This window comes from Spermophilus citellus, assembly GCF_964194105.1.
Source record: "Spermophilus citellus genome assembly, chromosome: 17".
Classification (NCBI taxonomy): Eukaryota; Metazoa; Chordata; class Mammalia; order Rodentia; family Sciuridae; genus Spermophilus; species Spermophilus citellus.
This window is the reverse complement of record NC_138199.1, coordinates 51,669,171-51,692,728: the sequence shown is the minus strand read 5'-3', so window position 1 is coordinate 51,692,728 and position 23,558 is coordinate 51,669,171. Positions and strand designations below refer to the sequence as shown.

General features: G+C 50.5%; 1 protein-coding gene across 5 annotated transcripts in view; it reads right to left on the bottom strand.

The window, feature by feature from the left end:
• Positions 1-23,558, bottom strand: part of ARHGAP23 (Rho GTPase activating protein 23) — a 72,797-nt gene that overhangs the window by 7,154 nt on the left and 42,085 nt on the right. For 3 of the 5 annotated variants that reach the window (XM_081272669.1, XM_081272667.1, XM_081272671.1), the window contains 12 exons: positions 21,762-22,079; positions 20,479-20,540; positions 20,107-20,237; positions 19,486-19,607; positions 18,970-19,125; positions 14,852-14,930; positions 11,126-11,199; positions 10,899-10,988; positions 10,155-10,280; positions 5,292-5,333; positions 4,693-4,789; positions 2,699-2,733 (listed from right to left, as the gene is read on the bottom strand). In XM_081272669.1, coding sequence (XP_081128795.1) covers positions 2,699-2,733; positions 4,693-4,789; positions 5,292-5,333; positions 10,155-10,280; positions 10,899-10,988; positions 11,126-11,199; positions 14,852-14,930; positions 18,970-19,125; positions 19,486-19,607; positions 20,107-20,237; positions 20,479-20,540; positions 21,762-22,079 — 1,332 coding nt within the window. The remainder of the gene's footprint in view (positions 1-2,698; positions 2,734-4,692; positions 4,790-5,291; positions 5,334-10,154; positions 10,281-10,898; positions 10,989-11,125; positions 11,200-14,851; positions 14,931-18,969; positions 19,126-19,485; positions 19,608-20,106; positions 20,238-20,478; positions 20,541-21,761; positions 22,080-23,558) is intronic. The other 2 variants (XM_081272670.1, XM_081272668.1) reach the window with 1 other exon arrangement.

Here is a 23,558-nt window from a genome sequence, read left to right as displayed (position 1 = left end):
GTGGGGAAGGCCAAACCTAGCATGGCAGGATAGGGCTGCTGGGCTATGAGCTGACTCCAGAGAAGGGGTCACAGCCTTCAGAGGCCCCCTCCTTGCCCAGACACTCCCCAGTTTCTTGAGATCCATGTCAGACTTCCCTCACTCTGCTCAAACCTTTCCCACCTCCTCTGCTCTGAGCTGAGGACTCACCTGCTTCACTGAGGACAGCCCTCCGCTGGGAGCGCCCAGCCACCCTCCACCAGCTGTGCACCTGTCTCCTCCCTCTCCGTTTCCCTGGGGAGGTGCCTTCTCCAGCATGGCTAGCTCCTGCCTGGGAGGTGCCTTCTCCAGCATGGCTAGCTCCTGCCTGGGGGCTCCGGTTCCAACTCTCTTAACCCAAGCTTCCCCTCAACCTCTCAGCTTTGCATTGTTTGCTCTCAACATGATTCACAGTCAGGCTTCTCAAAGAGCTGTCTGCACATGCTCTCTTCCCTCCCTCACCAGGGAGCTGGTATGTGGACTCATTCCACCTGGCTTCTGCCTCCACTGTACCCCAGGCCCCCGGGTGGCTAGTCATGTGCTTATTGGCTTACCGTCTTCTCCTCACTCGAAGGTAAGCTTCGTGAGGTCCAGAACCTATCTGCTTGGCTCAATATTCTATTTTCAGTAACCAGCACAGTGAAGACACAGTTGACGCTCAGTAAGTATTTGTGGTGTCACTAAATGAATAAGCTGATCCTGAGACCACTGTTAGGTTCTGCTAACAGGCTAATGCTATGCTGGCCTCACAGAATGAGTTGGAAAGTGTTCCTTCCTCTTCCATTCTCTGAAGGAGTTGGGGAGAATTGTTTTTTTTTTTTTTTTTAATTTTTGTTGCTGAGGATCAAACTCAGGGCAAGTAGTCTAATACTAAGCTACATTCCCAGTCCAATGTTATTTTTTAAATGACATTTAAGTAATTATAATTTAAATATTATACTATAGTTGTATCTATCTCAGGATACATTCTGACAAACCTATCATTAGGTGATGACATCGATGTGGGAACACCACAGTGGGTACTTACACAATTCCAGATAGTACAGCCCACTACACACTTAGGCAGGGTGGGACCACTGTCACATGTGGTTGTCAACCAAAATGTCATTATGCATTATGTAGTGGGTTTTTTTTTTTTTTTTTTTTTTTTGTACTGGGGATTGAACCCAGGGCTACCCAGCCACATCCTCAGCACCCCCCCCCTTTTTTTTAAATTTAGAGACAGAGTCTCACCGAGTTGCTTAGTGCCTCATTGTTGCTGAGGCTGGCTTTGAATTTGTGAACCTCCTGCCTTAGCATCCCTAGTCACTGGGATTACAGGCCACCCTGCCCATCTTTATTTTTAAATTATACTTTTGTATGTATGTATGGGATTGGTTTAGCTAAAGGTTGACCAATTTTATTGAACCCAGGGGCACTCTATCATTGAACTACACTCTTAGCCCCTCTTTTTTTTTTTTAATGTATTTTGAGACAGGGTCTTGTTAAGTTGCCCAGGCTGGCCTTGAACTCACAGTCCCCTGCTGGGATTACAGGCATGCACCATCATGTCCAGATTTGGAAAGAATTGGTCTATTCTAAGTTTTTGAGTTTAAGGGCATAGAGTTGCTCACAGTATTTTCTGATTATCCTTTTAATGACTGGGTAGTCTGCAGGAATGTCCCCATGTCACCCCTGGTATTGGTAATTTCTGTCATTCCTCTTTTTTCTTTTTCTTTTTTTTTTTTTTTGGTGGTGCTGGGGATCGAACCCAGGGCCTTGTGCTTGCACGGCAAGCACTCTGCCAACTGAACTATATCCTCAGCTCTGTCATTCCTCTTTTTATTGTGTCACTTTGGCTAGAGGCTTACCAATCTTATTTAATTATTTATTTATTTCCAACTTTTGGATTCATTGATTTTTCTCAATTGTTTTCGATTTCATTGATTTCTGCTCTTAATTAGTTTTGTTAATTCTTTCCTTTTGCTTGCTTTAGGCTCCCCAGAGACCTTAAGGAATATTTATCATAGCAAACATAGTTATTGCTAAGCCCATTTTATAGATGAGAAACCAAAGATCAGAAAGAGATTAAATAGGAGCTAGGGATATAGCTCAGTTGGTAGAGATCTTGGCTTGTATACACAAGGCTCTGGGTTCAATCCCCAGGACCACACACACACACACAAAAAAAAAAGATTAAGTAACTTATTTAATATCCCCATACCACCAAGTAGCAGAGTCGGGATTCAAACCCAAGACTGGGGCTGGGATTGTGCCTCAGCGGTAGAGCGCTTGCCTATCAAGTGCAAGGCCCTGGGTTCAATCCTCAGCACCACATAAAAAATAAATAAAATAAAGGAATTGTGTCCAACTACAACTAAAAAAAATATTACAAACAAACAAAAAACCTAAGACTGTCTGAATCCAGAGCCTATGCTTCTAACCACTGAAGCGCACTGCCTCTCAGCCGCTGGACTCCCAAGCCAGATCTTTCTACTACACCAGATGCCTCACCAAACATGGCAAGGAGTGGGGCTACTCTGCTCACCCTGGACTCTCAGGATTTCCCTCCCTCCCTCCCAGAAACCTTCCACTTCCCTCCTGGTCTAACTGCCATTCTAATTCTCTTAACCAAAAGACAGCGGATGGGTTTGTGGGGGGCGGGGGGCGGTCAAAGTCCCAGAATTGCCTGAGCACTTACCTTGGACTTGGCTGAACTGCAGGTGGTGGAATCTGCTGGTGAGAGACACAAAGAAAACTGAAAGTTGGAGGGGGCAAGAGAAGGCCGAGCCTTGTGAACACAATTCTTTTGCCTCAAAGGCTTCAGAACCCAGGGAGTTCAGAACCCTGAGATCTCCCCAGGCCTTAGGAGTGTGATGGAGTCTGATGGCATTTTCTATGGGATAAGGATGAAGCAAAAATGATATCAGTCACCACTTCCTTCAGAGGAAGGAGGTGACATCAGGTTTCCATCATTGAACCCTCCTCTTTTGCCCAGGATTAAGGGCAAAGGGGTGCTTTGCCCGATTCCGCTCCCCTTCCCCACCTGTCCCTGTTACTCTAAAACACTGGAGAGAAAATGCCAAACACCAGATGCAGTCCATGGAAACCACAACAGAGAAACACAGCAAATCACAGATGCTCTGGAGAAATGGAGACCACAGGGTGCATAGAAAAGTGGGGGCCTGCATCCACTCTTCGCCCCACACCCCCCAGGACATGAGAAGGAAGAGGGACCATTTAAATGACCAAGTAAAGGGGTGGAAATGAAGTGAGTGGGACACAGGGGTACAGTGGGCTGGTGGTAAGGGTCCCGATAGGTTCCACCTCCAGTGCAAGGTGCACCTGCCCTTGGGGCAAGGTCTCCGTTGACATCTGGAGTCATGTCTGTGTGACTAGGATACCACTCCCTTAATATCACTGGGGGGGAGAAGAAACCAGAAACAAGTCCTGGCAGTGTCCTCTCTAAGGCGAGAGCCAGGGGGTTGATCCAAGGGCCTCCCAGGGTCCAAGTAGGGAGAGGGCAGGTGCGGTTAATCCACACTCTCTGGCAGGCAGGTTAGAGGTCCCCCAGCCCCCTCCCCCTGCACACGGTGAGAAGAGCAGGATGGGCTGACCACACGCGACACACACAGGGCGGCGGCAGCAGGTGATTAGAAGAGACAGGGGGCTCCTCTGCCATCCCCCTACCAGGTCCTCCGGCCCCTCCCGTCTCCTTCTCCCAACTAGGACTATGTGGGCTGCATCCTGGGACAGGAATGGGACATGCTGTGTGTGTTGAGGAGATAGACAGTGGCTGCAGCCAAGAAGAGAGTGGCCATGCACTTGCTTCTGAGCATGGAATTAATCTCTCCTCTGATAGGAGGGGCCCAGAGGCCCTGAAACAGGACCTAGGGACTAAGTGACCAGAGCCCTAAATGGAGGCAGAAGCTACAGTCATAGAAAGGCTTCTGGGGGCATCACTGGTCCCTGGGCTGGGTCCTCAGTCAAGTCTCCCTCATGTTGGTAACAGAGAGACGGCCACAGTCTGAGCTGGGAAAGGCAGCCACTTGATGGCCAGATTTCCAGGTAAGGGGGAGCCAGGGTCCCGATCCAGTGAGCTCCTCCCCCAGATAAGGAGCTTAGCGGGGGAAGGGCAGGGTTGGGGGCTGAGGGGTGGGCTGGGAACCAGCATGGGCAACTGGTGTGTGGGGTAGGATCCTCACTGCCAGGGTCATTTCTGCCGCCCCGATGCCTGCCCAGCCTTCTTATAATCACCCGCCACTGTTAGTGACCGAGGCCGCGAAACCGCACTGTACCCTTTAAATTTCCAACAGGTCCGCTGGAGGAGGGAGGCGGGAGAAGAGAAGAGGGCAGGATGGAGGGGTGGGAGGAGAGTGTGGGAAAAGAGGAGGGAGGGGCCGGGTGCAAGGAGAAAAGGAAGAAAAATTAAAAAGAGGAACCTGCCAGAAGCACACAGCTGGCCCCTGAGGAATCAAAGGCTCGGGAAAGAGACCAGCAAGGAGGGTGAGCGGCCTCTGCACAGCCCGCGGTGGGGCAGCTGAGCGACAGGAGGCTGGAGCCCCCAGAAGGGAGAAGGCCGGCCACAGCCCACTCTCTAGGGTGGGAACAGGAAAGAGGGGCATCTGGCCAGGTTTCTGGGACCCTCAGGATGGCAGAGCCCACCCCCCATGCCCCTCCAGGCCCCACACTCACCTGAACCTGGGTCACCAGGGGGCACTGTCCTGCCAATGTTGGGCAGGAGGTACTCAATGTTGGGCACTGACTGAGGCTCCTTGTCATCTACAGGGGTCTGTAAACAGAAGGGAGGGGTCAGCCAGCGGGCCCCCAGGTGGCTGGACTTCAGAGCCCTCAGCAGGTGGGGCCCAGGTCTCCTCCATCAGACTGGGGCTCTGCACAGCTGGGAGGGTCTCCCTCACTAGGCAGGCGCCTTGAGGAGCAGGCCTTACTGTCCCCACAGGACCCTTTTGTGCTTCGCCAACAAGGTGGAATCCCAAAGGCTCCATCAGCTGGGGTCAAGAGCTCTCTCCCCACCCCCCACCCCCGGGACTGGAGCTTCCTAAGTCTTTCACAAAGGACTGGAAGGCAGAGACCGCCTCTGCTCCAGGACTGGGTTTCCCCAGAGCAAGGCCTCTCTCTCCCATCAGACTGGGGGCTCAACAAGGCAAGGACTGTGCCTCCTCCCTTAGACCGGGGATTCCCCCAGGGAAGGCACTTCCCCTGCTTGAGTCTTGCTGTCCACCCAGCCCCTAGGGCCACCTCAAAGCAGCCCCACCACCCTCTGCATCACTTACCCTCTCCCCCTTGTCCTCGTCATCACTGAAGAACCAGTCTGACTGCAGAGGAGGAAGAAGGAAGGAATGAAGTCAACATGGGGAGAGGGAAGACAGTGAGACGCCGGCTCCTCAACCTGCTGGCCTGAGGACCCACCTGGTGCAAGGTGCCCCTCTGGCCTGGCTGCTCAAGAGCTCTCAGAGGGAGGTTGGTGGATCCTGGAAACTAACCCTACAAACTGTAAGAAACCCTTAGGGAGAGAAAAGGCAGGACCCCCGTATATCAGGCAGGGAATTTCAGACTTGGGTGCAAGAGGGCCCACCACAGACAGGTGACAGGCCCTGGACACTGCTTTTGCCTGTTTTTCAACACAGTCCTGAAGTCAGGGTGGGGGGCAACAGAGCCCTCTAGTGGCAGCCAGGGCCACTGGGGGTAGAAGGCCAGACAAGGCTGCTGGAGCTGAGTGTGCCCAACACCACCTGCACCATCTGAGGCTATGCTGACAACTCAGTCCCCTGACTAGAAAAAGAAAGCAAGAGCTTTCTCACAAGTAACAGGATGGAGGATAAAGTAAAGGCCTCACACCTGCTGAGGATGTAACTCAGTGGTAGAGCGCTTGACTAGCATATGCAAGGACCTGGGTTCTATCTGCACCTCAACCAAAACAAAACCCAAACCAGAAAACCCCAAAACAAACTAAAAAGCTGGTTAGCACATGCCTGTAATCCCTGCCACTCAGGAAGCTGAGACAGGAGGATGGCAAGCTCAAGGCCAGCCTTGGCCATTTAGCAAGAAAAAAAACAAACAAAAAAGCCCCCACACTTAAATATATCTTGGGAAATTTGAGAATCTTAAAGAAAAAACTTCTAAAAGTATCTTTTGGGAAAAAAATCAGATTGCTTACAAATGACCAACTATCATATATGTTAAGCTTTCAGCAGCAACAGACATAGGAAAACAAAGAAATAATATTTCCTCTGTGTTAAAGGAAAATCATTTTTATACCCTGCCAAACTTTCATTTAAATTTGCATGAATATAAAGCTATTCTAAGACATCAGGGAGTTCACTACACAAAGATTCTCTTGAGTAATTGAGCAAGTAATGAAATAAATCCTGGCTGAAGAAGTAAGCTCTGAGAAAGATGAATAAACAGCATAGAAAAGAGTTCTGTTATCAAAATAAGCAGTGAAACCCACATACATATACAAACACATGAAATGCATGCACAACAACTGGAATTCAAATTCAGAAGGGAGACCAGACAGTAATGCACTTGGCTTTTATACTTGAAAGCCATAGACACTGATAAGCTTTGGAAATTGACAGTGACAATTAAGTCTAAGTATAGGTTTCTACAAGTAGGTGGTAATTTCCTGAATAAAAATAGAATGTATAAGTTCATATCAGGAAAATAAATAGTTCAGTCTATTCAAAACAAGGAAGGACAGACAAGTAAAGAAACAAATATGGTATGAACAAATATACTAGGAAAATATAGTAAACAGAAAACAAAATTTAAGATGGCAGAAATAAATACTAATGGTCTAAAAATTACAACAAAATAAATGAATTAAATTCATTGATCAAAAGTGAGAGACTGTTGAGCATGGCGGTGCATATCTGTAATCCCGGTGGCTCTGGAGGCTGAGGCAGGAGGATCACAAGTTCAAAGCCAGCCTCAGCTATTTAGTGAGGCCCTAAGCAACTGAGAAAGACCCTGTTTCTAAATAAAAAATTTAAAAAGGGCTGGGAATGTTGCTCAGTGGTTAAGCATCCCTGGTTGAATCCCTGGTACCAAAAGAATTAAAGTATGAAAAGTCATGAATCAAAGAAGAATATTCTATACTGGTAAAAGGAACAATAGATCAAGAAATATAATAAATCATAGCATGTATGCATCTAACATCTTTTTCTCTCTCTTTTTTAAAATGTTTTTTTTGGTTGTAGGTGGACACAATACCTTTATCTCATCTATCTATTCTTATGTTGAGCTGAGGATTGAACCCAGCGCCTCGCACGTGCTATGCGAGCGCTCTACTGCTGAGCCACAACCCCAGCCCTCTCTCTCTTTTTTCATACCAGGGATTGATATCAGGTGTTAACCACTGAGCCACATCTCCAGTCCTTTCTTTTTAATTGTATTTAGAAACAGGGTCTCACTGAGGTGCTTAGGGCCTCACTAAGTTGCTGAGGCTGGCTTTGAACTTGTGAACTTCCTGCCTCAGCCTCCCAAGCTGCTAGGATTACAGGTGTGGGCCACTGCATTTGGCTAACATCTCTTTATATATATCAAAAAACAATTCATAGAACTACAAGGACTAGAAAAATTAATATGGTAGGTAAAAAAAAAATAAGAAGAAAGATACTCTGGACGACACAATGAACAGTCTCATCTAGTGAACACACCTAGACTCTTTCATTCAATGACTAAACATATTCTTCTGGAACACACATGAATCATTCAAAACCAACCACAGTGGAACTCTCAATAGCTCCTCAGGAATCAGCATCATACAGACTATGTTCTCTGCTCATAATGGGATAAAATGAGAAATAACAACAGTTAGAAAAACCTAAACACCCCCTCAAGACTTCCCATGTCTGGAAACATAGCACTGATACCATGTAGTAATTTTGCATTCAAGAGGAAATCATAGCGTAATTAAAAAATACCTAGAGCTAAATCACAACGAAAGCACTACAGGTAAAAATCTGTGGAGGGGAAAACCTCAATGACTTTGCATATAAAAAGACTTTTTAGATATAACAACAATCCATGAAAGAATAATTGATGAGATAAAACTTTAAAATTAAAATTTCAACTCTGTGAAAGACAAGCTAAGAGGATGAGAAGACAAGTCACGGACTGGGAGAATTATGGGCAGAGTCTACATCTGATCAAGTACTGTCGTCCAAACAAAGGACTCTTAAAACTCAACAATCAGAAATCAAACAACCTGATCAAAAAATTAGCCAAAGACCTTGAACACCTCATCAAAGAAGAAAGACAGATGGTAAATAAGCTGTGAAAGGGCTGGGGATGTGGCTCAAGAGGTAGCGCGTTCGCCTGGCATGCAAACAAAGATGTTGTGTATGCCGAAAACTAAAAAATAAATATTAAAATTCTCTCTCTCTCTCTCTTTAAAAAAAAAAAAAAAAACATTAAATAAGCTGTGAAAAGATGCTTTACATCATGGTCTTCAGAGAAACCCAAATTCAAACAACAATGAAGGGCTGGGGCTGGACCTCAGTGGTTAAAGCGCCTGCCTAGCATGTGTGAGGCACTGAGTTCAATTCTCAGCACTGCACATAATAAATGAATAAAATAAAGGCCCATTGACAACCAAAATATATATATTAAACAACAACAAACGAAGCCAGGCCGGAGGCGCACGCCTGTAATCCCAGAGACTCAGGAAGTTTCCAAAATTTGGAAGCAACCATGAGTCTACAGTTTGGACAAGCCTCCCCCAGAGGTCCCCACTTGGTCCCAGTTGGCCCTACTGGGAGTGATGGGACCTAGTGGGAGGTCCTTAGGTCACTGGCTTTGCCCTAGGGGGACTGTGAGCCCAGGAGGCCCTCTCCTCCCCCGCCTCTTGGCTTCCTGGGAGTCTGCGCCCCCCAGCTCTCCAGCCTTTGCCAGAGGCCCAGAGCAGGCGGGCCACTCCATCGAGAACTGGAGCTACAGAGCTGCCTGCTTCTCTCTCGCTAAGTTAATCATCTCAGATGTTCATCAGAGTGACAGAAAGCTGACTCATCCGATGTCCTTCAGTAGGTGAATGCGTAAACAAACTAGGGTGCATCCAGACAATGCGGTGTTATTCAATACCAAAACTTATTAACTGTGTGAACTTGAGCCAGGCACTGCCTCTCTGAGCCCATTTCCTCATCTGTTAAATGGGGGATAACAGGACCTGGATTTTTCTTCTCTAAAGTAATCCCAGCAGCTAGGGAGGCTGAGATAGGAAGATCAGGAGTTCAAATCTAGACTCAACAGCTGAGCGAAGTCCTAAGCAACTTAGCGAGACCCTGACTCAAAATAAAGAATAAAAAAGGGCTGGGGATGTGGCTCAGCAGTTAAGCGCCCCTGGGTTCAATCCCCAGCACACCCCCTTACCCTAGACCCTAGCCAAAAAGTGTCTGTGAGTGCAGGAATGTTCTAGTTGCACCTCCTCTGATAACCAGCTGCCAATCTTATTTCGGGCGCAGGCACAGAAAAGGGACCAGAGACCCCACTGGTTTCAGTGATTCATAAAATCATCCCTGAGCCCCCAGAAGCCAGTGGTGCTGCCTCTGGGTTTGGCTGTGGAAGACTAAGGCCTCCTGCGCCCTCTGCTGGCCCCTCTGGGTTCTTCAGCCTGCATGGGCCAGGCTCAAGGTGTCACCAGGAAGCCAGAAGGGAAGTCAGTCAGCAGGAGACACACAGTGCACCAGGGCAGGGGTCCTGTCTCAAGCCTATGTGCCCTGCCCCATTTGCCTCTTCCTTATTTACCCCAGGGCCGGTGGGGGTCTGGAGCACTAGAGACCAGGCCTCTGATGCCCAAGTGAGGCCTTTGCACCTGTGTCTCCCAGGCACCTCTGAGGCCCTCCTGCATTCATCACTTGTACCCTCCAGGCCAGGAGTAGCCCCCTGCCTCTCCTCCCTCTCCCTCTCACTGGCATCTTGGAGGCTTGGGGGCCTCCTGGTCCTCCTGCTGAGGACCAGACAACCCAGAACGGCAGGGATTCTACCACTCATTCCTGTTCTGTATCCCGTTGCTGGTAAGGCATGCGCCACCCCAGCCGCATATTCTTCAGCCACTGAATATGGCAGGTGCAAGGTGCTCAGGACATGGCGGGTCCCCACGCTGTCAGGGCACATGCACAGAACAGGCTGCTTACGTGCTGGATCAGCGTCTCAATGATCTTGTAGCGGTCAGGCATGTGGGTCACCATATCTGTCATATTGTCCTCAGATGTCCTCACCAACGTTGGCCCAAAGACCAGGGCCAGGTTCCGGGGCTCCATCTGGGCAGAGGAGGGAAGCAGACCGGGATCAGTGCACTGAGCTCTGAACCCAGCACCTCTCAGTCCTCTCTCACTCTAAGCCCCATCCTGAGCTGTCCCACCTTGAGACTAGACATCTTGCATGGGCTTACAGGAGCTTGGCAGGTGGCGCACAGGCCAGATCTCAGTCCCACTCATGCCCAGGCCTAACAGCCATGAGCAATGTCAACCTGAACATCTATACAGGGTCACCCAGAGTGGGTTAGTGCAGCAGTGGGGGACCTTGGAGTAGGAGACATGTCGGGAGATCCCAAGGGTATTTTAGAAATAGGAAAAATCCTGTTACTCCCCTCATTCCCCCCCCTGCAGAACCAAAAGACAAGGAATTTGATTAGAAAAATGCAATGCAAGGCTTTGAGCTAGATTAGAGGACACATTTCTACCACACCCGGGGAGCTATGGCTGTCTGCTTCTGGAAGACTTGCAGAGACGCGGGAAACTGCGCTCTGGGGAAAAAGCCCTGGCTGGCATACAGTGGATGGCGTGGGGGATAGAAGGGCCGTAGGGAGGAGGACTTGGAGCACAGGGGACCCCAGAAGTCCTACTCTTCCCTCCGGGCCGTGCTGGAGCCCCGCCCACCTTGTTTTTCTCCGAGTGGTCCGCAATGGTCTTGAGATGGCCCACGAGAAATTTGAGCGTCTCGTAGTAGTGCCCCGGGAGATCCCGGATCTGGGGAGGAGAGGAAGGGCCAGGGTCAGGCTGTGACAGCCCCCCACCCCACCTGTCCCCACCCCAGGGAGGCTGGACTCTCCCCTCGGCCCCTGCCCGCCCTCGGTCACCTTGGCCTAAGGGCAGCCCGTCCTCACCAGCTTCCGCAGGGTTTTCATCCGCTCCCTCGAGTCCTCGATGCGATTGGCCTCAATGAAGTCATTGTATTTGTCTAGAAAAGAGTGAGGGCTCCTAAGAGGTGGGAGGCGGCCCATCCCCAGGCCAGGGGGGACAGGAGCTGCTTCAGCCCACGGAGGAGGCCCTGCCCCGAGGGCCGTGCACCAGGCCCACGGTTCCACCTTAGGGCTCCAGGGCCAAATCAGGTGTGCAATGACCTGACAGCCCAGGTGAGTTTGTATGGGAAGAAATATGACCCGAGCTGCAGATGTGTGGCACTTGCCTATAATCCCAGCAATTTGGGAGGCTGAAACAGGAGGACTGAAAGTTTGAGGCCAGTCTGGCAACTCAGCGAGGTCCTGTCTCAAAAATAAGAAGTGGCGAGGAGGTAGCTCTGTGGCAAAGCATTTGTCTAGCATGTTGAGGCCCTGGGCTCAAATCTCCTGCACCCCCAAAATATAAAAAATAAAGACCTGAACTACGTGATGATATTAGAAAGGGGTCCTTGCCTCAGTTTGTAGGACAAGGACACCAAGATTCAGCAGGTCAGAAGAAAGGGGAGGAGGCTTCCAGACACCCCAAACCGTATCAGGAGTCCCCCAACTCCTGAAGTTCCCAGAGTCCATGGGGAACCTTAAAAAATGGAACATAGTGAGTCTATTCTAAAATTCATCAGGGAGGCTAGGGGCGTCGCTCGGAGATACAGTGCATGCTCAGCAGGTGCAAGGCCTGGGTTCCTTCCCTAGCTCCAAAAAATAATATAGCATTCACCTAGATAAGAACAAGATGTGTGTGTGTGTGTGTTATCAGTGACTGAACCCAAGGGCATGCTGAGTTACATCCCCAGGTGTTTTTAGTTTTTTCTTTTGAGACAAAAAAAGAAAAAAAAAATGCTTTCCCTAAGTTGCTGAGGCTGGCCTTGAACTTGTGATCCTCCTGCCTCAGCCTTCCAAGTTGCCAGAACTACAGGCATGCAGCCTTGTGCCCAGTGCCAAGGAAAACTTTTATTTTATTTTATTTTTTAGTTTTTTTAGGTGGAAACAACATCTTTATCTTATTTTTATGTGGTGCTGAGAATCGAACCCAGTGCCTCATGCATGCTAGGTGAGCACGCTACCACTTGAGCCACACCCCAGCCCCAAGGATAATTTTTAAAAGAATGGTGAGGACCAGAGGCACCCTGTGGATCCCAGGTACACAAGCTTTGGGCTTCGGCAGAAAACACAGGGCGATGAGGAGGCAGTGGAGGACTGTTCACATGACAAAGGCAGCAATCCGATGGGAGTTGATAAATGTCCCCGTGACAAGTGGCCATCATTGGTTGAGGGGAGGTCTATTTCTATCTCACATAATATACAAATGAAGTTATTTGATAAAGTCAAATATATAAATTAAAAGATCATTGAGGAAAAAAATAAAATAGTTTTACAATCATAAGACCTAAACATGGGATGCAGAATCTATTAAAAAAAGATGAATGATTTCAACATTTTTTAAAAAAAAATTGTTTTCAGTTCTAAACTGAAAGGGTTTTTTTTTTGTTTTGTTTTGTTTTGTACCAAGGATTGAACTCGGGGGCACTCAACCACTGAGCCACACCCCCAGCTCTATTTTGTATTTTATTTAGAGACAGGGTCTTACTGAGTTGCTTAGTGTCTTGCCATTGCTGAGGCTGGCTTTGAACTTGCCATCCTCCTGTTTCAGCCTCCTGAGCCTCTGTGGTTACAGGGGTGCACCACCGCGCCCCACTTCTAAACTGAAAGATTTAAAGGGAAATGGCAGACCAGAGCAAATATTTGCAAAAACCCATTAGATTAAGCTAAAGATATGAAGAATTTGTCCCCATGGGCCAATACCAAAAAAAGAGAACCCAACAGAAAACTGGGCATGCAATATGGATAAGTGATTACAGAAAAAACAACAACAAAAAAAAGCCAATAAATTAATAAAAAGAGATTTAGGCAGGCACAGTAGCACATGCCTGTAATCCCAGCTACTCAGGAGGTTGAGGCAGATCAAAAATTCAATCCCAGCCTTGGCACCTGAGAAAGACACTGTTTCAAAATAAAAAATAAGGGCTGGAGTTATAACTCAGTTGGTAGAGTGCTTGCCCCCCACACACAAGGCCCTGGGTTCAATCCCCAGCACCACCAAAAAGATTCACCTCAATAAATCATATTTATATATAAATTGTTTCTGACCTTTCCTTTTAAAAAAATAAATAAAAATAAAAAAGGCTAGGGATGTAACTCAGTGGTAGAGTGCTTGCTTAGCATATGTGAGACCCTGGTTTTAATCCTCAGGGCTGTAAAAAAAAAAAAAAAGAGAAAACAGAAGAGATTTATTTAATCTCTCTAGTAATGAGGAAAATAAAAATGAGAATAAAGAAATGCTATTTCCTGTAGACTAGCAAAAATTTAAAATATTAATAATAACATGTGTGAAGCCCCAGGCTGAATCCCCAGTGCTACCCAAAATAAAACAAAAACTAAAAAGTTGATAACACCCAATGTTGATGGGGATGTGGGGAGACACTCACCCATGCTGTTAGTGGTGGTGGGAACTAGGGGCTCCTCTGCAATTTCACATCTGCTTGCAATGCTCTTTAGGGACACTGACCTAGCAATGCTGTGTCCAGGAATCTATCTAGGCATGCAAGGACATGTTCAAGGAGTCACTGAAGCAGGGTTTGTAATAGCAAATATTTGAAGACAATATTTGCCTCTACCCGTCCATACAGAAATTAGTTTACTCAGACTATGTGATACTATGTAGTTTAGGAGGAGAGTGAGGCAGGCCTCTCTGCGGTGACACCAGTGCATCCCAAAATTACAACCCTACTTTTATTAAGAAGAACTCAAGCCAGGTGTGGGGGCCCACACCTGTAATCCCTGTGGCTTGGGAGGCCGAGGCAGGAGGATCGCAAGTTCAAAGCCAGCCTCAGCAATTTAGTGAGGCCCTAGGCGACTTAGCAAGACCCTGTCTCAATATAATAAAAAGGGCTGGGGATGTGGCTCAGTGGCTAAGTACCCCTAGGTTCAATCCCAAAAAAAGAAAAGAAAGAAGAACAACTCAATCAACAGTGTGCTGCAGCTGTTCACACCGGATCCTGAGACCAAATTGTGAGCTTCTCTTCCTAACTCTGTTGGTGACATCATGTCAGTGGGAGTATTTACACCATGGTAATTGGAAAATATGACCCACCCAGGCTTTTCCCCGGAAAGCCAGATGTGAAACTCTTAACAGCACGCCACTGAGCTCCGACTCCAAAACCAGGGGTTTTCTCATGTGAGTAAGAGCGTCAGGAAGGAAACACGACAGACTCATGACCATGAGCTGGGCTGGGGCAGACTCCGCCCCTGACAGCCTGTGTGCCCTTGGGAAGGCGTTCTACCTCTCTGAGCCTCTGCTTCCTGTGTAAAGCGGTCCACGGGACCTGGCTCAGGAGTTGTCATAGGGAGTGGGCACACAGCAAGTGCTCAGAAGGTATTTTAGCTGTGACCTCTGGGGAAAGCAGCGCAGGAATGACAGGGACCTCTGCTGGTTACTTGATTCTCTTCGCATTAGCTAAGTTTCTTACATGTTTCTTCTTCCTTTTTTTTTTTTTTTTTTTTTAAATTCAAAAGACTATAACCCACAGCTCTAACTGAAAAGCGCCCAGGGCAGGTGAACTGCTGCCCCCCACTCCCACTTCTGCCCCTACTCACCATCGGTGAAAAGAGGCTCCGGCAGTTTTCGGAAGAAGGATTTGAGCAGGCTGCTGATCACATTGAGGTCCTGCCAGCGCTGGGGAGGGGCAAAGATGTCAGACCACAGGAGGGCCCACCCCAGGGACCCAAACCCACACCCCCAGGCCAGCTGCCCACACCTTTTCACCAGTGCACACACCTGGCCCCAGCTCCTCTCTGCTCCAGTGAGCCCACTGCACCAGCACTGCCCATCAAGGAAAGGACCAGGGGCCTTCTTTGGGCCAGGCACCATGAGGAACAGAGTGAGCAAGAGCCTGCTCTCTGCACCCTGCTGGACCAATCAGCTCCTGCCTCCCAGTGCTCCCCCCATCCACTGAAGAGTCATCTTCAGACACCCCTTCCTCCCCAAAGGGTAAGCATCCGTGCCACAGCAGTGCATGCCTGGCTCCTTTCTGCCTCAGGCCCTTTGCACCTGCTCTTCCCTCAGCTGGAAGCTCTGCTCTGTATGTGACTGGTTCCTCATCCTGCCTACCTGCTGCAGCCAAAGTAGCCACAGACACCACTGCCATGCTGATTGGACCACAGCCCCACCTTTGCTTCTTCCATGGTACTTACCCAAATCTGTCATTGTTCTGTTTTTGCTCCCTTGTTCAAGCCTATCTCCCCATGGACAGTGTCCTTTGTGAGAGCAAGGACTCCTGTCTACCTTATTCTTAAGAATGAGCGGGAGCAGCTGACTAGATCACAGGAATCCAAACAGGGGGCAATTTTGCCCCCTGAAGAAATTTTGCAAAGTCCAGAGACATTTTGGTTTTTATGACTTGGGGGTGGCCACTCACATCCAGTGCATAGAACATCGATAAATTTACTACAATGCAAAGGAAACCTCACCAACAAACGATTATTCTACCCCAAATGCCAACTGTGTCAAGGTGGAGAAACCCTGGTCTAAATGGATCACGGTTGAATAGAATGAACGGAGAGGTCTCAACCCCTTCTGTCCACAGGGGGGCGGCATCACCCTGTACCTCGGCAGAGTCAGGAGCCACACCTCGCTGGGGCTGGTTCAAAGCACCCTCAACAGACACAACTCCATCATTACAATATATACACACTCGTCACAAAGGACCCACAGCTTATGCCGGACAGTCCTGCAAACAATACACTCCCCACCAGCTCCACACAAGGCACTTCCAGCACCCCCCACCACCAGCGGGTGTCTAAGACCAAACAGCACGCCCTGCGGCTCTCCCTGGCTGAGGCAGAGGGATGTGTTTTTCATATGCCCACCCTCACCCAACGTCTGCCCACCCCCCACCCAGCGTGGCTCCTGCCCACCCCATTCCAAGCTCCAGGAGGGATAAGAGTGCAGGCTCTTCCCATCTCCCAGTTGCCAGGTCTAAGAGCTTAGCTGATGCTTAGGACTCCTCCTGTGCCCCCGGCCCCAGCTTCCTGGGCATCCCCCTCCTGCCACCCCACTCAGCTAGACCCAGACTTCCTGCTGCCCACCCTGTCCCCTTAGTCATCCCCACTCAGTCCCAGCAGAAACTCAGGCCACTCCCCAGTCCATCTCAGCCTATGGACTGATGATGCTGTCACTCCATGCAGGTGACTTACTGCCATCCCAAAGCCAATGGGGCCATATTTGACCCAACCTCTCTCCAAAGTCTAAAGCTGCTCACTTCTGCCAGGGACAGAGACTCCACCCCCAGCTCAAACTTTTAATATTCCTGGTCATCCTTCCTGCCCCTCGCACAGCCGGTTCCTAGAGTTGCTCCCTCATCCCCATTCCCCTGGGGCCATATTATGGTTTAGGTGTGGTGTCCCCCAAAAGCTCATGTGTTAGAATGAAAGATGGTTTGGAGGAGAAATGATTGGGTTACAGCCTTAATCTAATCAGTGGCTTAATCCCTGATGGGATTAATTGAGTGGTGGCTGGAGGCAGTGGGGTGTGGCTGGAGGAAGTGGCTCCTTGGGGCGTGGCTACGAGGCTACCGGTGTGTGTTTTGTATCTGTAGAGTGGAGTCTCCCTCTCTGCTTACAGGTCATCATGTGAGTTGCTTCCCTCCACTGCACTCTTCCAATGTCCTGCCTCACCTTGAATCCTGAGGAGTGGAGCTGGCTGTCTATGGACTGAGACCTCTGAAACCATGAGCCCTTCAATAAACTTTTCCTCCTCTATAATTGTTCTGGTTGGGTCTTCTAGTCACAGCAGCAAAAAAGCTGACTAAAATAGGCCATCAAGGCCTCCTGACCCTTAGTGATGCCCACATTCTCATCAGGGCTTTTCCCCTGTCCACCTGCTGCAGGTCTTCCACATTTGTAGCCATCAGGCATGTCCTGAAGCACTGCCTTTGCTCAGATTATACTCTCAATTGTGCCTTCCCAATGTAAGAACCAGGGAAGGAATGGGCACAGTGGCACACACCTGTAATCTCACTGGATCTGGAGGCTGAGGCAGGAGGATGGTAAGTTCAAAGCCAGCCTCAGCAACTTAGCAAGGCTCTAAGCGACTCAATGAGACCCTGTCTCAAAATAAAATACAAAAAGGGCTCCGGAGGTGGCTCAGTGGTTAAGCACCCTGGGTTCAATCCTCAGTACCAAAATAAAATAAAATTGTTGGGAGTGTAGCTCAGTGGTAAAGCACTTGCCTAGCACGTGTAAGGACCTAGGCTCAATCTCCAGTACCACCACAAAATGATAGAAGACTCAGCCCCTGCTCCAGCCCTCAGCAGCTTCGCCCTCTGTTCACATGCTTTGATTCGATGGCAGATCACCCTTTTCTCTTGTCCACAATCTCTCACCTACTTGCCTTCTCTTCCCATTGCCAAGAATGAGAATACTCTTATGTATGACAGGAGACATTAAGGTAAATGACTCACGGGATTTCACTGGCCAGATGCAGAGTTTTCCAAAAAATCTTTTTTTTTTCTTTTTTTTTTTTTACCAGAGCTCCTTATGTCAAATAAATTCATACCTGAAAACTCAAGATAACAGGCAGAGCAAAGCATGGCAGCTCTAGTTCTAGCAAGGACAAGGGGTCCTGACATACTCTTGGCCTCCCATGGCACCTCCAAGAACCCTAAGACTCTGGGGAACACCATTTGAGAACTGCCAGTCCTGCTACAGACTCTTTTTTTTTTTTTTAAAGAGAGAGTGAGAGAGGAGAGAGAGTGAGAGAGAGAATTTTTAATATTTATTTATTTTTTTAGTTCTCGGCAGACACAACATCTTTGTTGGTATGTGGTGCTGAGGATCGAACCCGGGCCGCACGCATGCCAGGCGAGCGCGCTACCACTTGAGCCACATCCCCAGCCCTGCTACAGACTCTTAAGCACGGTTGTCAATACCCTTCCTCCTGACCCTTAGTGATGCCCATATTCACACCGGGCTGATCTCATCTCATCAGATCACTCTCTTCTCTTCCCATGGTGTAGCCACCCAAGTGACCATCCTGAAAACATCAAGGGTCCCCTTCCTCTAAGCCAGGTGTCTGAAAACCACCTCCCAGATGTTAAATCCAGCCAGCAGCCTTTCTGTATGGCCCTTGAGCTAAGCATGGTTTTTACATTGTTAAAAAGACTGCAAAGAGGGGCTGGGGTTGTGGCTCAGTGGTGGAGCACTCACCTAGCATGTGTGAGGCACTGGGTTTGAGCCTCAGCACCACATAAAAAAATATATAAACAAAATAAAGGTATAGTGTCCATCTACAACTAAAAAAGAAATCTTAAAAAAAAAATTGCAAATGAGAGGAAGCAGAGAAGCGGGAGGAAGCTATGTGACAGGGAAACCAAAGCCTACAGTGTTTACTTAGCTGCCCCCTCCCCAGGGAATTTGCTAGTTACTTGCAAATGCTGACTCTACACTGTTACCGAAATGTCCCTTGCCTGGTTTTCACTGCTTTTTAGTGAACTCTAAAAGCTCAGACAAAACTGCCACCTTTGAAAATCTGTCTCAGAGCCTCCCAGGCCAGGACTGCATTCTGTGTGGCTTCAGCCTCGGGCAGGTGTCCCCCAGGGCTAGCTGTATGGAGCTCCTCTCCTGCCACCATGGCACATGGCAGGGTACAGTGAACACAGCCCAGTAGACCACAGACCCCCCAGCAGAGCACTCCCACCCACTCTATCCGCACCTACCTCATCCTGCAGGTTGATGTCACTGGGCCCGCGATTGAGCTGTTCCTGCAGGCTAGACACCACTGCATTGTTGCCAGGTACCCGATAAATGCCTGTGGACTCCAGTCCCCGGGCCTCCACGATGCGACAGCAGGCAGCCACAATCAGGGGGACACGCTGGGCACATGGATATGGCAGAGGTGTTAGGGTGGATGTGGCCAGAGGGGATGGGGAAGCTAAAATAGAGGCAGCACAAGACCTAGAGTGCCTGCCAGGAGCCCCAGGAGGAAAGTCCCTTCCTGCCTCCAGTGTGGAGGCCAGAAGTAATGCCAGAGCCTTGCCATAGACCAAAAAGGAGCAGGGCTGGGCCTTAGCTCTGTTGCGCCCTCCTGAAGGATGGGGAGGGGACCTCTCTGGGCCATTCCCCAGCCATGTCTGTGTGAGGTACAGAGCTGGTCTCATGATCCCTGCAACTTTGGCCCTCTATGTCTGGATCTGCCCCAGCCCATCTGCTCTGGAAGCATAGCAGGGACTCACCTGGTTCTCTGTCGCTGGCTGGCACTCCTCCAGCCGGACCCCAAATGCCCTGGGGGTGGCCTTCTTGTTCTTCTTGATGATGTTGATGCCCCAGGGTGTTCTGGGGGCAGCAGCATTGTCATCTGGGGGAGGCAAAGAGAGAGGGTGAGCTAGGAGAGCACAGGGGGGATCAAATGCCCTCAGAGTCACATTCACACATTGGGACATTATGAAGACTCCATCACAGAAGCAGCCAGGATGCTGAGGGGGATGAGAAGGCCCATTCCATAGAAGAGAGGCTCAGGGCCATGAAAGGACTGCTGTGGGCCTCAGGACCAAACTGTGAGGTATAACCAAGAACCAAAGATTCCGTTATGACCAAAGGAAGAACTTCCTAACACCCAAAAGTGTAAAAAGATGGCCAAAGCCGTTTCTGGAAAGAGTGAGCCTTTCACTCCAAAGGCACACAGGCAGAGGCTGGAAGGCCCACCTAGCATGCGTGTTATGGAGGCCCAAGCCGATCCAGCCCTGAAACTCTGAGAGCCCCTGGGCCCTCTCAGACACACGTGGAACACCCTCCCCTCCCTGCAGACCCACAGGCCCCCCCACACACACCACCCCTCTCAGCAGCCACCTTCCTACCCTTGCTCCCTGCAGGTTGGTCCTGAGTCCTGAGGCCACGTGCCATACTCTGCTTGAGAAACTCAGACTTGAGGCCCCCCAGACCCCGAGAGCCTTTTGGGGAGGAATCGGCTTTGGGCCCAGAGCTATGGCTGCAAGGGAAAAGGGGGAAATAAGGGATTTTTATTTGGGGTGGCCCAGCATGTTACCCACCCTGGCCTCTGGCCACTTGGGACCTCCCGTCCATTTGAGCCAATCCACCCATGCCTGTCTGGGCCCTGGAGACCCTCAATGCCCTGCCTGCAACTTGGAGGTAGGCCCAGAGAATGACCTCTGCCTGGAGTTCCCCACCCCAACCACAGCAGGGACCACTTTGTGAGGGGTGGGCCTCACCTCACTTTGCGGTAATCATTAAGCTTCTTGCTGATCAGAGCTTGGTTGGCACAGCCAGGGTCCTAAGAAAGAGAGGAGAGAGTAGCCACGTCAGGGCCCACAGCCCACCCACCCTAGGGCTTATTCCTGGCCCTATCTCAGCTTTGCATCCCCCTCCTCTATCTCCAGGTGCACAGCACAGACCCTGCAGTGAGAAAGACCAGGGCTGGACTGCTGGGTACCCCTGTCAGTTGTGTGACCTTGGGTATGACACTTCTCTGAGCCTCAGTCACCTCAGTGATAAACATGAGGGACTAACAAGGCACATCAGGGTTGGGTGCAGAACTGTGCACATGGCACTCATCAATCTTGGTGGGCACAGAGGCAGCGTCCCATGAGGCACAGCTATTGCCATAATGAAGATGACTTAGGGCCCCCGACGGTGCCCTGCTGGAGATGGCCCAACCAGGCCTCCAGAGCAGAGGCCCAGATTCCTGGTACTTCCCTCCCTACATGAGGAAAGATGCTCTCCTGAGGAGGATAGGGCCAATCAGCAAGAAGACATGTCCTTGGTGAGAAAGGCTGTGGCCCTTCTGCACTAATGCCCCTCTCCCATGACCAAAGCAGACGGCCACCTGGACCCAGTTCCAGGCACACTTCTGTATTGGCAGAGACTAGCCTTACCTCAAAGCCTAAAACCCCACCTACCTAGGCAGGAGTGTCCAGGCACCTGGCCCAAGGGTACAAGGGGAATGGAGACCCAGCTCAGGGCCATGGAGAGAGGTGATAGCTACCCAGAACAGCTATCCCAAGATTTCTCCCAAAATCCCTTCCAAAGTGCTAGGCTCAACCCCTGTCCACTTGCAACCAAAAGCTGAGCTTCTTGGCCTCTCATGGAAAGTCGCTCTGTTCATCCCCTGCGGATGAGCGATTGCTGGAGCAGGAGCACCAGTTCTGCTACGCTCCATAAGACTCCGCCCCCAGGCGACTGAGACAGGCTGCGATTGGCCGGGAGCTGCTCTCTTTGTGCCAGAGGCTGCCCAAGGTGGTCCCCACAATAATAGTAATTACTATCACCACTGCTGTTAGTCTCCCTACTACAGTCACTGCCCAGGAGGACGCCAGGTGCTATGAGCCACCGTTGGTGCCCTTCTCACACCAAAACCCAGGTGGGCAAGGGGAGGACGCTTGCTAGCCCCTCTTTCAGGAGAGGGAATGAGGCTCAGAGAGGTCACCCCAGGTCACAGCAACTGAAAAGCAGCCTGCCCTGCCCTCGTGGCCCGGCGGGGGCGCCCGGGCCTCACCTCGCCCTCGGCCCTGCTGTTCTCCCGGATCGCTCTGATCCAGCCCAGCATGTCATCCCGGTCCTCAGCCTGAAAGAGATATTCACAGAAGTCAGCGGTGGTCAGCCGGAACACGTGCCTCCTCTTGGTCTCGCTGTAGGAGATGTCCACCAGGCAGGAGCCGATGCAGACGGGCGCCGCCTCGTCCTCACCTGCGCCGGCCGCCGCAGCCCCCGCCGCCGCCGGCCCGGGCTCCCGCCGCTCCTTGCTCAGCGAGAGCGAGCGCGCCCGCAGCGCGGCGTACACCCGCTTCCACTGGCGCAGGCCGCTGCCCGCTTTCTGCAGGGAGACACGGGGTGGGAGAGAGATGGCGAAATGTGAGAATCAGGCCAGCCCTCGGCCCCTAGCCGCAGGGGCTGCCGACTGCGAAGGAGGCCGACTCACCCCCACTAGGAGGCCCGTCCACCTGCCTGCCTCTGCGCAGCTTCCCGCCCACAGCCCGCGACTCTGCAGCAGCTCCACCTGCCCAGCGCTCTCAGCCCCTCGCAGGACCCCAACCTCCTCCCTCTCTAAACAAGAACACCAATACCAGGCTCTGTAAGGACACGTAGGCCCCCTACCCAGTACCACCCTCAAATAAAATTCTTGTCAAGCCATTCCTGGTCCACACCCCAACCCTTACATCCGCCCTTCAAAGCAAAACTGGTCCAGAGCAGCCCACACACTTGGGGAGCTGCTCTTCCCACTTCTTTGTCTCTCACTCAAGACCTCACTCCGTATCCGCTGCCCAAAAGCTGCTCTCAGGGTCACCCAGGACCACCAAGTGGCCAGTCAGTCGCTGTGGCCAGCCCTGTCTTAACCTGTCAGTGACATCTGACACTGTTGGCCCCGCCTTCCCTCTCAAGGCCTCTCTGGGCATCCGAAACCACCAAGTTCCCTGGTTCTTCCTGATTCTATTGGCTCCTTCTTATGTTCCTCTATGGCCCTCCCCACATCCTCCAAACCTTCAGTTCTCAACCAAGGCAATCACACACCCTCCAGGGACATTTGTCTGGAGAACAAATGTGGGGGAAAGAGGCATGGCACTCAGTGGGTGGAGGCCAAGGATGCTGCTAAACACCCCACCACGCACTGGACAGCCCCCCACAACAAAGCATTGTCTCTGGCCCAAATATCAGCAGAATGGAAGGTAGAGACCTGCCCTTCAGATGAGGAGCTCCTGAGCTTCTCCTGGGCCCTCCTCTCCTTGCACGCCGCTCACAGGGCCACTATCCACGCCCTGGCTTTAAACCCAGTCCATCTGTTGATGGTGGTTCCAAAATGTCTAGCCCTGGCCCGCCGTCTGTCTGCCCCAGCCTGGTTCTAAACTTCCCACAGCCTACTCAGTGTCTCCACCTACAAGTCCCACAGGCACTTCACACGCTCCCTGCTCACTATGACAGGGCACGTGACCCAAACACTCAAACCTGTTCTCCACCTGCCCCCATCTTTCCAGTTCAGTCAATCCACCCAGTTGCCTCGAAACCTGGGAGTTGCCCCTGACTCCTCCCTTTCCCTCGCCCTTGACATCGAACTCATCAGAACGACTGTTCAGCTTTCAAGAGTGTCACACATCGCCACTTTTTTGTTTGTTTGCTTGTTTTGCTTTGTTTTGAGATGGGGCTCTCACTATGTTGCCAAGGCTGGTTTCAAACTCCAGGGCTCATGCAAACTTCCTGCCTCAGCCTCCCAAGTCGCTGGGTCTACAGGTGTGCACCATTGCGCCCGACTTGTGCTATGGCCTTTGCCACAACCACTGTGTCCACATCATCAAAAACT